Here is a 16,409-nt window from a genome sequence, read left to right as displayed (position 1 = left end):
CTCACCAGCCCTTCTCAGTAATCTGTCAACCCAATCAGCGATGTGCTGGACTCGAGCGCCAGGTAGGCAGCACACTGTTCGACGATCCCTGTCTTTGTGACAGATTGCCCTATTTGTTCCCCTAATAATTCAATCCCCCACTACCAGCACCTGCATGGCCTGCCCTGCTCTCCTATTTCCCCCCTTACTGGAGCTAACACTCTGGCTTTCAGAGGACATGCCTTGCTGCAGCAGTGGTACCACTGTACTGACACCCCCTCACCTTCCAACTTTTCAAACTTATTGGGGTGTGCCAGATCAGGACTAGCCTCCCTGGCACTCTTCCCTCTACCCCGTCTTCTAACTGTCACCCAGCTTAGCTGCCTCACTGTCCTGCTGCTCCATACTACCATCCTCCCCCACATCTACCACAGTGAGCAGCTGCTCAGTGAGCAGCAGACTCCTTTCCATATTGTCTATGGATCTCAGTGTTGCCAGCTGCTCATTTAGATTCAGTACCTGGGCTTCCAAACGCACAACATGCTCACATCTCGCAAAGCAGTATGCACCTATGACTGGCTGTTCCAAGAATTGCATACATGTGGCAAGATGTACACTGGATAGCATTGTCAATAATGAAGCTCATTTCCTAATGGGGATTGCACTAGACAGAAATATTAAGTAAAAAGAAATGTAAAGAATTAATAAAATACAGACAGCAATTCAGTCCTAATTCCTCCCTTCCAAACTCCCTGAATCCAAAGTCACTGAATCACAAGTCACACACTTACTTCCAGTTGCACTTACGCTCTGGTCACACTCAGCTCGTTCACACTCGCTAAGGAAGAAGATTTAAAGAGTTTTTTTTTCCCCTTTAGCAGCAATCCAAACTACCGCTCATTGCACTTCCAAAGGTATTGTTGATGTATTCATATACTGATGATGATTTTGGTTTTGTATTCATGTACTGATGATGTTCTGGTGATGAATACAGCACCAGAACAATCATTACTATGTGAATACATCAGCAGAGCCATCAAAAGTACATGAATGCAGCACCAGAACAACAATCAATACATGAAGATGTCACCATAACCACCATCAGTACAAGAATACAAGACCAAAACCACCACCAGTACATGAATACGACACCAGAACAACTATCCATACCTCTATATGGCACCAGAACCACCATCAATTTTGTTGCTAACTGTATTTGTTGTATGATGGATATAAATGCCTTCATACGTATCCCTGTATAATGAAGTCTTTTTAGCTTCCAATTGGGGTATCCTCCAAATGCTGCACACCTTAATTGAAACCAAACAGCCCCCATTATAGTTAAGTAATATTAGTTTCCATGACTGTCCTTGGGTTTGACATTTAAAACATAGGATGTCAGGGCTGAATATTGCTATTTTTCTTTGGTATCGTGTAAATGGTCTGCAATCAATGAATTATTCCATATCCAACTATGAAAACACCCTGTTGAGCCTCACCTCTAAAACACACCACTTTTTTTTAACTTTTGCTGGTATTTTTTAGTGAAACAGGTAACAAATCTAGTGGAAGTGGTTGTCAGAGCTTGTTACCTGACCCATTGGAGGGGAGGGGGGCGTTTGGGGAACTGATACCTTAGTGTCTAACCCATTCCTTTACATGGGTGCTGAGGGCTCATGAGGATGAGAGTGCCATCGGCTTCATCTGCATTTGACACCATAGTATCTTGTACTGGCCCTGATTGGGGACACTATTAAACCTGATCAAAACCCCAACTACATTTGCTGAAATGCAACCCAAAACTTGCATGGAACTTCCACCACACATATATAATATATACAGCACTGTACAAAAGTTTAAAGCAGGCCTGTAAAATTGCTATAAAAATAGAAGTGTTGATAGTTTATTTTGATGAATTAACAAAATGCAAAGTGTATGAACAAAAGAGAAATTTAAATCAAATCAATATTTGTTGGAACTAACTTTTTTCTTCAAAACAGCATTAGCTTTTCTAGGTATACTTTCGCACATTTTTTGAAGGATAAATGTAGGGAGGTTGTTCCAAACATCTTAGAGAAGTAATCCCAGATATTCTGTTCGGTGTTGTCTTACTCAAATCCTACAGTCTCCTCATGTAATTTCACAGGGTTCTGTATGGGCCATATAATCATTTCCAGGACTCCTTGCCAATCAGACTCCCCACTGATTGTGTGATGGATAAGTATTTGCATGTAATGCTCAGCCTTGTGGACGTATTAATCTTGATTCCTGACTCAACTCCATTTGCTGAAATGCAGCTTCAAACTTGCATGGAACCTCCACCATGCTTTACTGTTGCCTGCAGACACTCATAATTGTACTACTCTCCAGCCCTTTGTAGTTGGGTCCCACTGGCAGCTGTCAGCTCTGAGCTGATGGCAAGTAAGTATGATGTATCTTTTATCTGCTGAGCAAACTTTCCTTTTCCAAACACTGCGTCTTTGGCCCTCAACATTGCCTACATCTTGGTGCTTCAACAAATGAGCTTGAACATCACTTCTTGATACCACAATATGTTTTGAAATTTTTACCCGTGAAAGACCTTGTTGATGCAACATAACTACCTTGAATCTTGTTCTCAGTCTTAATATAGTGAATAACCTGTGAATTGAAACTGTCTTCCTTAACCTCAGATTTGTAGCCGAATTTGACTGTTCTTCATGCAGTGTAAAGGAAACCTGACAGCTGATACATGCTGCATAAACCATGGGCAGCATGTATTAGACACTGTATGATTTCAGCAAGGTATGTTTGACAGTGAAACATATTTCAGAGAAACACATACTTTAATAGCTGCTGGATGACAGGTCTCTCCCAATACACGCATGCAGGGAGAGACTTGTCACTCAAGTGGTGAAGACAGGGAGAAGTCGCTGGGGAGCTACCTGTCTGACTATTTTCCCATGCGACTCAGTCCCTGAGGACTTTTAAAGTAAGTTTGTATCTGAAATGCTGTAGTGTTTCAGAGTGAAACATGCGTGGCAGAGATCCTATGCAGCAAGCATTTGATATATGCTGTCCATGGATTGGACAGCATGTATCAGCTCTCAGGTTCCCCGAGCCTCCAGCTCAGCTTTTTCTGTTTCAGTTAATGACTGTGCTTCAACCTACATATGAAAATAATCATTATATATATTCGTTTTGTTTGGTAGAATTTTCTACCCATACACCTGATTATAGTTCTACAAAATCCTTGAATTTATGTAAGTGCACCTAGGAGATCTAATGTGAAGTCGAAAAAGTAGAAGAAAGGTTGTCAATCTGAATTTCCATAAAAACTCTTTTTTATTTCCACAATTTAAAACATGGATGCAGGGGAGCAGGTCACTATCAGGACGATGTCCAAGTCCAGGACCCTTTGAAGCATCGGTTAGACGCGAAACGGCCATCGATGATGACCCGCTATTTTCTCCCTTTTTTGCAGCACCTAGAAGATCTGATGCTCTTTTGAAGGCAAAATGTGGTCACATCAAATATTGATGTGATTTAGATTTCTCTTGTTCATTCACTTGGCAATTTGTAAATTGATAAAAAGAAACTATTAATACTTCTAATTCTTAAAGCATTGTTACTTTGCACCATTTTTCAACACATAAAATTTCTGTCCAGTACTGTATATATTTATGATTTTCTATCATTTTTACATTCATAACCTGAATGCTTGAGGGCAGTTAAATGTAATTGGTCTCTTTCATGTAAACTGCCACAGATGGGCTATTTTGTAAATACTTTGCTATCTGTAACCTGAGCTGCTCTCCTGGTCACATCTTTGTCTGAGAATCCTCTGACTTCTTGGGAGGTCACGTCAATTTTTGCCCGACTTCCTGTCTCCGGAATCTGACATGCTATCACAAACATGTGAGTTTTCTGCTCTGTGGGTGGGCGGAGTTCAATTCAGCAGAGCTCACTCACTGCATATGTGCATATGGCTGAAAACAACGCTCTCCCATCTCCCTGCACATTTCTCTCTTGTATCTGTATAGCAAATTAATTTATACATGTATACACACTGCTATAAACCCTGTGTAATATATATACAGCCTGCTCTATTTTATATATATTCATTTATCTCTCACCTCCATCCATCCTGTTATAATAGGACATGATTAGTCAGTAAGGGGCAGTAAGAGATAAACTTTATTGCCAGAGTTGGTGTTCTGGCGCTTTGTGTTATTTCTGAAGCAGTGTTCTGGACAGAACATTGAGCTGAAGCTGTGTGTGAAGCTGGGGGAGGAATTGGAGGAGTTATGCAGAGTTACAGGTAGAGCGCTTACAAGGGCTTACAAGATATAGTCAGAAGAGAACATAAGATCCTGAGTAGGAAGTGATGGCTGTTACAGCAAAGCTAATTCCAGGGCACACAAAATTAAGTAAAGAGGCATAAAACATGAAAATTGGCAGAAAAGGTATATAGCCTTCTTTAGAGGCATTATCTTTTGGCATTCATTGCAAAAACAGTAATTGAGTTAGGGTAGTGGACAACCTTTTTAATTTATGATTAGACATGTTAAGGGTCATTCTAAAGAAGAACTGCTGTAGCATTTGGAGAATAGGAGATTTTAACATGTTGTAACAACTTGTGAAATATAGTTTATTCTGTTATCCTTGAAATTTCAGGCTAAGTTCTTTCAAATTTTTAACCCCTTTGAAAACTGGCCTATTTTTCATTTTTTAGATTTTATTTTCCCCTCCCTTACTTTCAAGATCCATAACTTCTTTATTGTCCTGTCGATAATAAGGTTGTATGAGGCCCTTTTTGTGGGACAAGTGGTAGTTATGAATGACAACATTTATTTTCCATATCACGTACTAAAAAATGGGGAGTAAAAATTCCAACTGGGTGAAATTGTGAATAAACTACAATTCTGTCAGTGTTTTTCAGGTTTAGTTTTCACAGTGGGTCAGTATGATTATGGTGATACTAAATTATGTCAGTTGTAAAAAATGTTCTGAAATTTGTAAAAAAAATAAAAAAATGTATCAAATTTTTCAGATATGTAACTGTTTTATTTTTCTGGTGTGGAGCTTTTTTTGTGTGCTGAGATTTTATTTTTATTGATAGCATTTGGGGATAGAAACGACATGCTCATAACTTTTGTTGCATTTTTTGTGGCACTGCTGTGACTGATAAACTGCATATTTGGCATTTTGATTTTCTTTTTGGCATTCAATGAATGTAAATAATTTCATATTTTTATAGATCAAAGTTTGTGGGTGTGATGAAAACAATAATATTTTTATTATTATTTTTATTTTTTTATCTCTGTATTTTAAAACTGGGAAAATGTAAACATTTACCGTAATACTTTTTTCATGCTTTTACTTATTGAACTCGAAGTTGAACCTACGATTATCTCATCGCTTATTCTAGAAACTGCAGGTCCTCAGTATTGCAATAAATAGAGTAAATTGCAGTTTCCTATCAAACTCAACCTGAGGCTGAGCTTCTTAGAACGAACATGATGGTGGCAACGGGGGCCTTCAGAAGGCCTCGACTGCCATGTTAGCCCATTGATACCTTGGGATTGTGACACGGGGAGATGATGAGAGCTGATGAGCACATGTAAGGCCATGGCCCCACTATCAGTATTCGGTCCGTTTTTTTTCTCAGGAGTGGGAGCCAAAACCAGGAGTGGGTGATAAATGCAGAATTGGTGACTTGTTTCTCTTATACCTTTTCTCTGATTGTTCCTCATATAGTTTTGGCTCAAACTCCTGAGAAAAAATACTGACCGAATACTGACCAAAAACTGATAGTGGGACCTAACAGTGATCACGCTATTTAAATCCTGCTGCCAGTGATTGACAGTGACATTTAAAAGGGAATGTCCACTACTTTTATATTGGTGGTCTATCCTTAGTATAGATCATCAATATCGAATCGGTGGGGGTGTGACACCGGGCACCCTATTGATCAGCTCTTCCCGGTGCCGGTGGCGGCTGGATGTGATTAGTTGCTAAGCTGCACAGCTCTGTCAACTGTATAGTTGCTGCAGCAGGGTTCTGCCGATCTATTCCTATTCATTACAATAAAGACAGAAGTGCAGTACAGTACCAGGACCACTAAACAGTTGATGGAGCTATGCAGCTCTGCATATCCAGCTGCTGCAAGCACTGGGAACAGCTCATCGGTGGGGGCTTCTGGGTGTCCCACCCACCCACAAATCTGATATTGGGTGTCCCACCCACCCACAGATCTGATATTGGTGATCTATCATAATGATAGACCACCAATATAAAAGTAATGGACAACCTCATTAAATAGTTGAACAGCAGAGATCGCACCGATTGGTGCTTCTATAGGGAGATGCTCTCTATGTGTTGCACATGTGCAGTTACCTCAGGGTGCGCAAAGTTGTTACCATATACACTGATCACCCACAGTCTTAAAATCACATGTCAAATATTGCGCACTATGTGGCAGTTCAGCGTCAGGTGCAAAAAGAGGTGTGTTCTGACACCTTAGTGTAGATTATCTAGCATTAACTTTTTCAGAAATCCAGCTGCTGTAGCTCATGTGTGGAATCAGATCAGATGGGCTTATTTCTTTTTATGTTCTCCCAACATGCATCAGCACCCAGGACCTGTGACCCTATTGACAGCAGTCCCTTGATGGACCATTTTTGGTCGGTACTAACCACCACATAACAGAAACAGATCACAAACCCTGCTGTTTTGAGGATGCCCTGACCCTGTCGTCTAGCCAACACAATTTAGTCCTTCTCAAAGTCTCTCAAATACTTATGCTTGTGATTTGTGTGACTGCACCACTCAAATTTAACCCGTTGCTGAGAGCTGAGCTCTGCCCCAGCTACTATTAACCCCTAAATGTTGCTGTCAATTTCTTACAGCAATATTTACAACGTGCGGTCTTGGGGAGGGGTGGGTGCGCCGTTCCAAACAATGCAATCGTGGGGTGCTAATGGGATGCCATGGCAGCCAGGAGCCTGCTGAAGGTACTTGTGCTTGTCATGACAGTCCTCCTTTGAAGCACAATAAGCAACATAAAAAAAAACAAAAACAAGAAATTGAGGAATTGCTTTTTTTGTGCAATTTCAATGCACTTGGAATGTTTTTCTGATTTTACATTCCATTGAATGGTAAAGTGAAAGGTGTCATTGAAAAGAACAACTCATCCCGCAAAAAACAAGCCCTCATACATCTATGTGGTGGGAAAAATGAAAAAAAGTTATAGCTCTTGGAAGAAGGTGAGGAAAAAAGAAAAATGGAAAAATGGAAAATATCCAGGGGTTAATATCTGTTACTTGGTGTCCAATATATTCCACTCTTTGTCAGCTGTCATTGTTACCAGATGATTAAAGGGGTTGTCTGATCTAAAATGACAAGTCTGCAGTCACTTTATATGACTGCAGACTTGTGAATCCTCACATCAGACACACTGCAAGCTGTGAATCTTCTCCGGTGTCAGTGCCAGGAACCGCAGTCATGTGACCACAAGTATGAGCTATGCATACTCCCGGCCACAATCCGACTAGACTGTTTCCGCCATGCTTAATGCAAGTATATTTCAAGAGCATGGGAAACTTAGTCATATTGAGTGACTGCAGAATTGTCATTTTAGATTGGGACAACTACTTTAATGTTATTCATTTCACCTGTTAATGGTTTTCATTTTGTGACTGATCAATGTGTCTATGCAGTTATGAAAAGATTTATGTCATTCAATCTTTATTATGCGGTAGCTTAAATTTTATATTTAAAATATTGAATAGAAGTTGACAGAACATAGGCCCCAATTTATTCAGTTGTGCAGTCCTCTGCATATGAATATGCATACAGAAATAGCTGTCACTTACTGAGTAATTGCTGAAAAGGAAGAGTTGATCCAGCGCCCAGGAAGCCAAATTTAATTAAAAACATGTGATTACTTTATTTCTTTCGTGGTTAAAATCCAAGAGATAAGTTCAACAAAATGACGGAGATATACTCCACAGCATGAGGGAATATAGGGAGGCAATTAATATTGAAACTACCAGACGCGTTTCGAATGTAAACACATTCTTAGACTTAGTATGAATGAGTCTCTGATTTCTGCATCTGGACCTGGGAAGTTTGGGCAAAGACAGTTTTTTTTTTAAAACTTCAGCGTGAGGACAGGAATTTCCTGAAACCTTTTAAGTGATGACGAATTCTATCAATATGCTATCACTTAATAAGTTGAGAAAACACCTTATTGCAGAATTACCACAGCCAGGAAGATGAAGATGTCTGAAAAAGGAGGTAAAGTAGGTAAAGTATCAAAGTATCATTGCAGCAATGCCTTAGTAATTGAGAACATCAAACACTTGTACTACATGAATGTTAATTATGCTGATTACCCCACCCCGAAATGGTGCACCATAAAAGGGACACAAATAAATATACTTGCCTTTTGGTATATATTATAGTCTTGATGTTTTACTAAGTACCGTATATACAACATGCATTTTGCTTATTGATATACATTTTTTAGTAAGAGACCAATTTAATTGTGAATTATTCCAGGAGAAGTTTTTGATTATGGAAGGAAAAGAAAATCTGACAAACAAGATCACGACTTTTATTATTGTTGGATTCCCCTCCTCTCATCCTATTCAGATTCTCTTCTTTTGTCTTTTTCTCTTCATGTACATATTGACTACAGTTGAAAACCTTCTTGTCATACTCATTATCTGGAATAGTCGAAATCTCCACAAACCTATGTATTTCTTTCTTGGAAATTTGTCATTCTTGGAGGCATGGTATGTAACAGTCACCGTCCCCAAATTATTATCCATATTCCTCACAGAAAATAAGCAGATTACTTTGACCGCCTGCATGACACAACTCTTCTTTTTCCTCTTCTTGGGCTGCACTGAATGTGTCCTCTTAACAGTCATGGCATTTGATCGATACGTAGCTATCTGCAACCCTTTGTATTATATCACTATTATGAACTGGCATTTTTGTTTTGTTCTGGCATTCGGCACGTGGATCACTGGCTTTGTGATATCTATAATTAAGATTTACTTTATTTCTCAGCTTAATTTTTGTCGGTCAAACTTGGTCAACCACTTTTATTGTGATGTGTCTCCACTGCTCAACCTCGCCTGTACAGACATGAAAAAAACTGAAGTAGTAGACTTTATTCTTGCCCTTATTATCCTCTTAGGGCCACTTTTGCTGACTTGCCTTTCCTATATGTGCATTTTAGCAACAATCATTCGAATCCCACACTCCAGTGGGCGTAAAAAAGCTTTTTCCACTTGTGCTTCTCATTTGGTAGTTGTTGTCATTCTTTATTCAACAACTCTTTTTATGTATGCTAGGCCAAGCAAGGCTCAGTCGGTTAATTCTAACAAACTGGTGTCTGTTGTCTACACGGTGTTGACACCTTTCCTAAATCCAATCATCTATTGCCTAAGAAACAAGGAAGTGAAGGAGGCCGTCTACAAACTTCTCCCTAAAAGCTGAATGGACAATATAATTTCTAATAAAATGCTCAAAAACAAATAATGTTTGGATGCCTTATTTTGACATACCTTACTAAAGGGGTTGTCTCATTAGTTTACATAGGTAAAATTGCAAAGTGCTTTTAAAAACATACAACTTTTCTATTTACTTTTTCTTAAAAATCCTCTCTGTTCTCAAGAACTGAGGGATTTTTAATTTTATATTTTACTGTGTCCCGCTGGTAACTTGCATGCCTTCTTAGCGTCATCCTACTCCATGCGTTCTCCACTTTGCTCCTCCTCGTTTCAGGCCATCACGCTGAGCTTCCTCCTGCAATACTCTCAGAACTGCTGCTTGCTCCTCCTTTCTCCACTTAGCTATAGGGAGGCACGGCCAGACTCTGCAGGAATTTAACCCTGCTGTGTCCTGCAGAGTTTTTTTTCCTTCTCCTATTCCCTGCCAGCAGGGGATATATGAAGCAGCTGCTCTCTAGACACCTTGCCTGAACTTAGGTTCCTAGTTCCTGATGGTTTCTTGTTACCTGTCTTGGTGCATTCCTGTTTTGACTCTCCTGTTACTGAGCTAGCTTGTGTACTCGTTTTTTCTGACCTCTCCACTCCTGACCTCAGCTTTATATTCTCAACATGTGATGCACGCCTTGATCTTGAACTTCCACTTCTCTGTCTACAACCTTGGTGCTTTGCATCTGTGCCTCTGACTCGTAGGTCAGCTGCTGCAGGTCCAGGCACTGCCCTGGAGTGGCACCTGATGGCTACCCTAATGTCCTAAGCCTATCCTCACTATCAGAGGCTCTAATGAAGACCAGGTAGCCACTTAGTTATACCCCTCCATGATAAGCCCAACCAGTGGTGCAGTGGGCCCACTCCCACTATAGTCACATACTGCTCATTGCCTGGGTTAACTGCTACCACTTCAGGCCATCAGCGGTAGCGGGTTTCATAGACAAACAGCATAGAGCTTACAAGTTTGTATGGTTTTAGTGCACCTGTACTTCTCTGATTCTCGAGAGGCAAAAATGCCTCCATTTGCAGCATTGGATTGAACTGTCAATCAATCAGAAGTATATTGCTCCTAATGGAAAGCTTGCTGTTGGGCAAGGTAGTATTGTGCAGTAGAGGCAACTCCTTTACTACATTTGTTGTGACACCCCCTATATACTGTATCAGCCCACATACAGCCTAGCTATATACAATACGAACCCCCTATTTACAGTACAAGTCCACACTCAGCCCCCCTATATACATGAGCCCCCATACAGTCCCCCTATCTACAGCATAAGTCCCCACACAAACCCACTATATAGAAGGTGAGGCCCCACACAGTCCTCCTACATACAGTATGAGCCCCCACATAGCCTCCTTATATTCAGTATGAGACATCACATAGCCCCCTATATGCAGTATGAGCCCCCACATAGCCCCTATATACAGTATGAGCCCCCACATAGCCTCCCTATATACAATATAAACCCTAACATAGTCTTGCTATGTTCAGTATGAGACCTCACATAACCCCCTATTTACAGTATGATGCCCCCCATATCCCACTATATACAATATTAGAACCCACATAGCCTCCCTATATTCAGTATGAGACCTCACCTAACCCTCACATAGGGAGACATGTGCAGTATGAGACCTCACATAACCCCCTATATACAGTATGAGGCTCCACATAACCTCTCTGTATTCAGTATGAGATCCAAATCCTCCCTATATACAGTATGAGCCCTCACAGGTCCCCCTATTTACAGTATGAGCCCCCTATATATAATATGAGCCCTCACATAGCCCCCTATATACAGTATGAACCCCCACATAGCCCCCTATATACAGTATGAGCCCCCACATAGCCTCCCTATATTCAGTATGAGACTCCATATCCTCCTTATATACAGTGTGAGCCCTCACAGAGCACCCTATATACAGTATGAGCCCCCTGTATACAATATGGTAGTGATGAGCAAACTCGAACACAGACTTCTTACTGTAGGTTCAGTTTCCTGTTCGGGTTCAGCAGACTAATAAAGATTGTTGAAAGGCTGTACCGCAGCCAATCAACAAGCTTTTAGACTGTGGATTCTTCCAGAGCCATTACAACCATGCCAATTATTGGCATGGCTGTGATTGGCCGGCGCACCATGTGACCCAGCCTGTATAAAGGCCACATCATGAGTGCCACGGCCCTTCTGCTCAGATTAGTGTAGGGACAGGATGCAGCTGGAGTGAGGGAAAGTGTTAGGTAGCACAGTCTTCCAAAAAGCCGCTGTGTGTACATTGTACTTGTCTCAGTGTGTGAGACACATACAAAGCCACTGTGTGAACTCTGCACCCATATCTATGGGAGCACTGTGCCAAAAGCTGCTGTATGTACTCTGCAACCCAACCTGTGGGAGTACTGTTCCTTTAAGCCACTGTGTGTACTCTGCACCCATATCTGTGGGAGTGCTGTGTCAAAAGCCGCTGTGTGTACTCTGCAACCCTGCCTGTGGGAGTACTGTGCTTAAACTCCTCTGTTTGGGGGACAAATCCCACACTGCGCAGGAGCTATGGACAGGGATCAAACAGCAGACAGATGAGTGGTTGGTGATGGTGAACCACAAGACTGGCCCGGTGGTGTGCGATAACGGGCGAAATCTCGTAGCAACTCTGGGCCTAGCTGGTTTGATGCACATTCCATGCCTGGTGCGTGTGCTGAACTAGGTGGTGCAAAGCTTCCTGAAAAACTACCCATATATGTCAGATCTGCTGCTGAAAGTTTGGACAGTGTGTGCGCACTTTCGTCATACTCACCTTGCTGCTCTCCTGTCTGCGCTGCAGTGTCACTTCTGCATTCCCGTTCACCGGCCGATATGTTACATACCAACAAGGTGGAACTTCACCTTGCATATGCTGGAGAGACTGTGTGAGCAGCAGCAGGCAATAGCGGAGTTTCAGCAGCAGCATGCAAAGGGTGAGGCGCTCTGCAGAACAACACCACTTAACCATTAATGAGTGGGCCTCCATGCGGGACGTGTGTGCCATGTTACGCTGCCTTGAATATTCCACCAATATGGTCGGCGCTGATGACACCATCATCAGCGTTACTATACCACTTATATTCCTGCTGAAAAAAAACAATTCAGGTGATGATGGATGAGGTGGTGGCACAGGAAGAAGAGGAGCAGGAGGAGCAGGGCCAATTCACATCGTTATCAGGCCTGTCATCCACACATGGCTCGGAGGGTGGGTTTCTGTTCCAACAGCGGCCAGGTACCAATCTGTACAGCCAGGGGACAGTTTGGGAGGATGAGGAGGAGGAGGAGCAACTGTGTTCACAGCAGGGTGGCGTTCAGAGCAACTCTCGGGCATCACTGGGGGATGGCTGGGGGAATACAGAGTTCTCGGACGATACTCCTTCCACCGAGGACAGCTTGTCATTGCCTCTGGGCAGCCTGGTACACGAGGCAATACATGCTGGTGTGCCTGCACAGCGACCACCGAGTTGCCCGTATTCTTACCAGTGCAGATTAGGTGGCCACCCTGCTGGATCCCCGCAACAAGGACAACGTATCATCATTACTTCCATCACTGGAGCGGGATCGCAAAATGCGTGAATACAAGCACACACTGGGATAGAAACTACTGATGGCTTTCCCATCTGATAGTGGGGGCTCAGTGGAAGAACAAGGCAGAAGTGAAGGAGGAAGTCGACAACACAGTTGGGGCACCGCCAGCACCTCGGAATGCAGGGTTAGCATGGCTGAAATGTGGCAAAACTTTATGAGCATGCTACAACATCCAACACAACCATTTGGTGGTGGTGGAAGAGTAGCTGTCCACATATCTACACTTACTTACTGATGGGTTTCCCCCATTTAACTTCTGGGTCTCCAAATTGGACACATGGCCTCTGCTTGCCCTTTACACCTTGGAGGTGCTGGCCTGCTCTGCGGCAAGTGTACTGTCGGAATGTCTATTTAGCACGGCAGGGGGATAATCACAGACAGGGGCATCCGCCTGTCCACATCCAACGTGGGGAAGCTAACATTACTTAAAATGAAACAGGCGTGGATCCCACAGGACTTGTCCATACCTTTGGATGACCTTACAACAATACCAGCCGCACCAGCCAGTCTTCAATTCTATTTTCATTCATTTCATTTGGGTGCCTCCTCCCCAAATAAAAAAGCCCAAAAACTGTGTTGGTTACCTCCTCCTCTGCCTCTTCCACCTACACCACTATGTTCACCTTGTCCACCTACTCCTGGTTGTATCTTTTTAGTTTATTTTGAGTTCATTCTATATTCTTTTCAGTCAGTTCACTAAAAAAAAACAGAAAATAAAAAAAAGAAGAAAAAATACAAACGCAAAAAAACAGTGTTGGATTACTCCTCCCTTGCCTCTCCCACCTATACCGCCAGGTCCACCTACTCCACTTGGACTTGTTCCTTCTAGTTCAAGAATATTATTTTTATTTCTGCGCCGCTTAGTGTAAGGACATGATGCAGCTGTAGTGAAGGACAGTATTAGGTTTTTTGTGTGCGCAGTTTTCCATAAACACTTTCAACGTATACTCTGCACCTGTGTTTGTAATAGTACTGTGCGTACCCAAAAGTATTTCTAATCTGCAACCGTGACGGTGGGAGTCATTTGAGTAAAAATAATTTTTTCAACTCTTATGCACCCATGTCTGTGATAGTGGCTTTTTGGCACAGTACTAGGTGTACTGTGCACCCATATTTGTTGGCGTACTGTGCCAAAAAGCCTCTATGTGTACTGTGCAACCCCGCCTGTGGGAGTACTGTGTCAAAAAGCCTCTGTATGTGTACTCTACTACCCCGCCTGTCGGTGTACTGTTCCAAAAAGCTTCTGTGTACTCTGCAGTTGTGTCTGTTCGAGTAATGTGCCCAAAAATGTATTCTATGCAGCCATCTCTTTCCCATTTGTGTGCCAAAAAGTCTCTGCTTGTACTGTGCTAAAAAGCATTTGTTTCTACTTTACCCAAAAGCCTCTGTTTATACAGTGCCAAAAAGCCTCTGGGAGTAATGTGCCAAAAAATCTCTGTATGTACTGTGGCAAAAAGCCTATGTTTCTACTTTAACAAAAAGCCTCTGTGTGTACTGTGCCAAAAAACCTCTGTTTCTACTTTACCAAAAAGCCTCTGGGAGTACTGTGCCAAAAATCCTCTGTTTCTATTTTTACCAAAAAAAGCCTTTCAGAGTACTGTGCCAAAAAGCCTCTGTTAGTGACGCGCCCCTGGGCCTACTTGGTGTAGCGTTGCGCACGCGGGGACTACCCGGAGCCGGGCCTGTTGGGGGTAGTAGTCTCGTGGCGGTGACCCGGTCCGTGCCCAGGGAGTCAAACTGTGTGGCTGAGTATTAGCAGTAGATGTTGGACGACTACGCCACCCGTTGAATGCAGCTATGGAGCTGCTGCTGCAGGGCAGACCGCTGAGGCCCGTGGTACGATTGTGCAGCGTAGATGGTATAACCCCCAATGGGAGGGGTATGGCCTCAGGGCAGCCGACGTGGATGATGGGGGTAGCAGGAACCACTCAGAGACGATGCGGTGTAGTTCAGGGTCTTTACTGGTGACAAAGATAGACCCTCCCGGAGTACTGGCTAGCGATCGGGGCCTGGTCAGTCTTGGAGCAGATGGGATTTCCCCTGGCCAGGCGGAGTTGTAGGCCTCCCCAACTAATTGTACTCTTCTGGCTACCTTGCTAGAGGCGGGTAAAAGTAGCCCACGTCCCTGAGTGTACCGTGTGGTGCTCACCCGTATGGCCGGTGACTCGGGGCCTTCTAGTGGCTTCCGCTCCACGATGGCGGTGCTGGTCCCACGCGTGTGACCGTGCCTTCGGGTTTCTTGGCCAGAGGACCTGAAATCCCCTGCCGGTCGGTTTCTGCTGCTGGGTAAGGATTAGTCCCCACAGCCTCGGACTCCGGGTCCGGTGGTAACTCTTCAATCAGGGCGAGCTCTACAGCTGCCAGCCCCTGATTCCTTGTAGCACTGCTCCCACTGAGCTCCTGATCTTTCTTTCCTATAGCTGCTCCTCTTCTTAACTCTCTAACCCTGCCTCAGCCCCAGTTTTATATAGGGGAAGTTCTTCCCCTCCCAGGACTGGGCAGGAGGTGTGGCATGCATAGGATTCCTGACCAAGAGACCTCCCACCTGCTCTCAGACGTAATATCTCTATCACTGTGGCAACCAGACCCCTGGGGTGTCACATTTCCCCCTAGTGAAATTTAGTACTCCGGGACTAAACATATTTTTGTAAAACATAACAAGTAAAAACAGAAACAGTACATTAAAGAAAAACACATTAGGATGGTCACGGCATGTCCGCAAGCGGGTGCAGTCTTTGAAGAAAACAAAGGTGTCCATTTCACCAAAACAAGGAGACGTAACCAGGCCTCTAGTGACCCTAGTGGACCTACGGAGCTGGCTGACTGGTCCTGAGCTACAGGGTATAGGAGCTGTCAAGGGTAAACTGGGCAGCCGTCTACGGACTCTTTGGCTCACTAGGGGTATGGCAGGCTCACTATAAGCAGAGGGTTGATTCTCCTGGTCTGTTTGTGTGGGGTCTTCTGCCTCCTGGACCGGCTGTTCTTCCAGCTCTACCTGTGTCTCCGTAGGCACTTGGGATGCTGGTTGGAGGAACGTGAGGACGGGTACCACAACAGCACCATTGACTTGAGTCCAAGACCGAGGGAAGTCTCCGAGCACAGTACTAACCATATCTTCCCTTTCCTCTACGGGTCGAGGGTCTTCTTGTTCCTCTTCAGGGTTCCGTAGCTGTTCGGGACACTTCTTCAGGTGATCCCGGGATATAATGGCTGTGGTTTCCTCTCCGTCTTTACTGATTGTACAGATCTTTGGGTTGTCGTGGCTTGAGGGCAGTACGGTGTACGGGTCCTTCTCCCACTGGTCGTCCAACTTGTGGAGCCGTCTTTTCCT

At 43.4% G+C, this 16,409-nt stretch overlaps 1 protein-coding gene across 1 annotated transcript; it reads left to right on the top strand.

Annotated features, from left to right (window-relative positions):
- Positions 1-8,538: 8,538 nt before the first annotated feature.
- LOC141166759 (olfactory receptor 6B1-like) lies at positions 8,539-9,471 on the top strand. The gene has a single exon (XM_073653746.1). The coding sequence runs from the start codon at positions 8,539-8,541 to the stop codon at positions 9,469-9,471; it is 933 nt and encodes a 310-aa protein (XP_073509847.1).
- Positions 9,472-16,409: the final 6,938 nt, after the last annotated feature.

Source organism: Phyllobates terribilis, unplaced genomic scaffold (assembly GCF_046119375.1).
Source record: "Phyllobates terribilis strain yellow unplaced genomic scaffold, ASM4611937v1 Scaffold_1__5_contigs__length_1240528914, whole genome shotgun sequence".
Classification (NCBI taxonomy): Eukaryota; Metazoa; Chordata; class Amphibia; order Anura; family Dendrobatidae; genus Phyllobates; species Phyllobates terribilis.
Note: the sequence above shows the minus strand (reverse complement) of the source record. Positions and strands in the feature narration are given on the sequence as shown.

Coding starts and splice junctions, on each gene's coding strand:
- LOC141166759 (XM_073653746.1), top strand. CDS start 8,539: ATGGAAGGAAAAGAAAATCTGACAAACAAGATCACGACTTTTATTATT.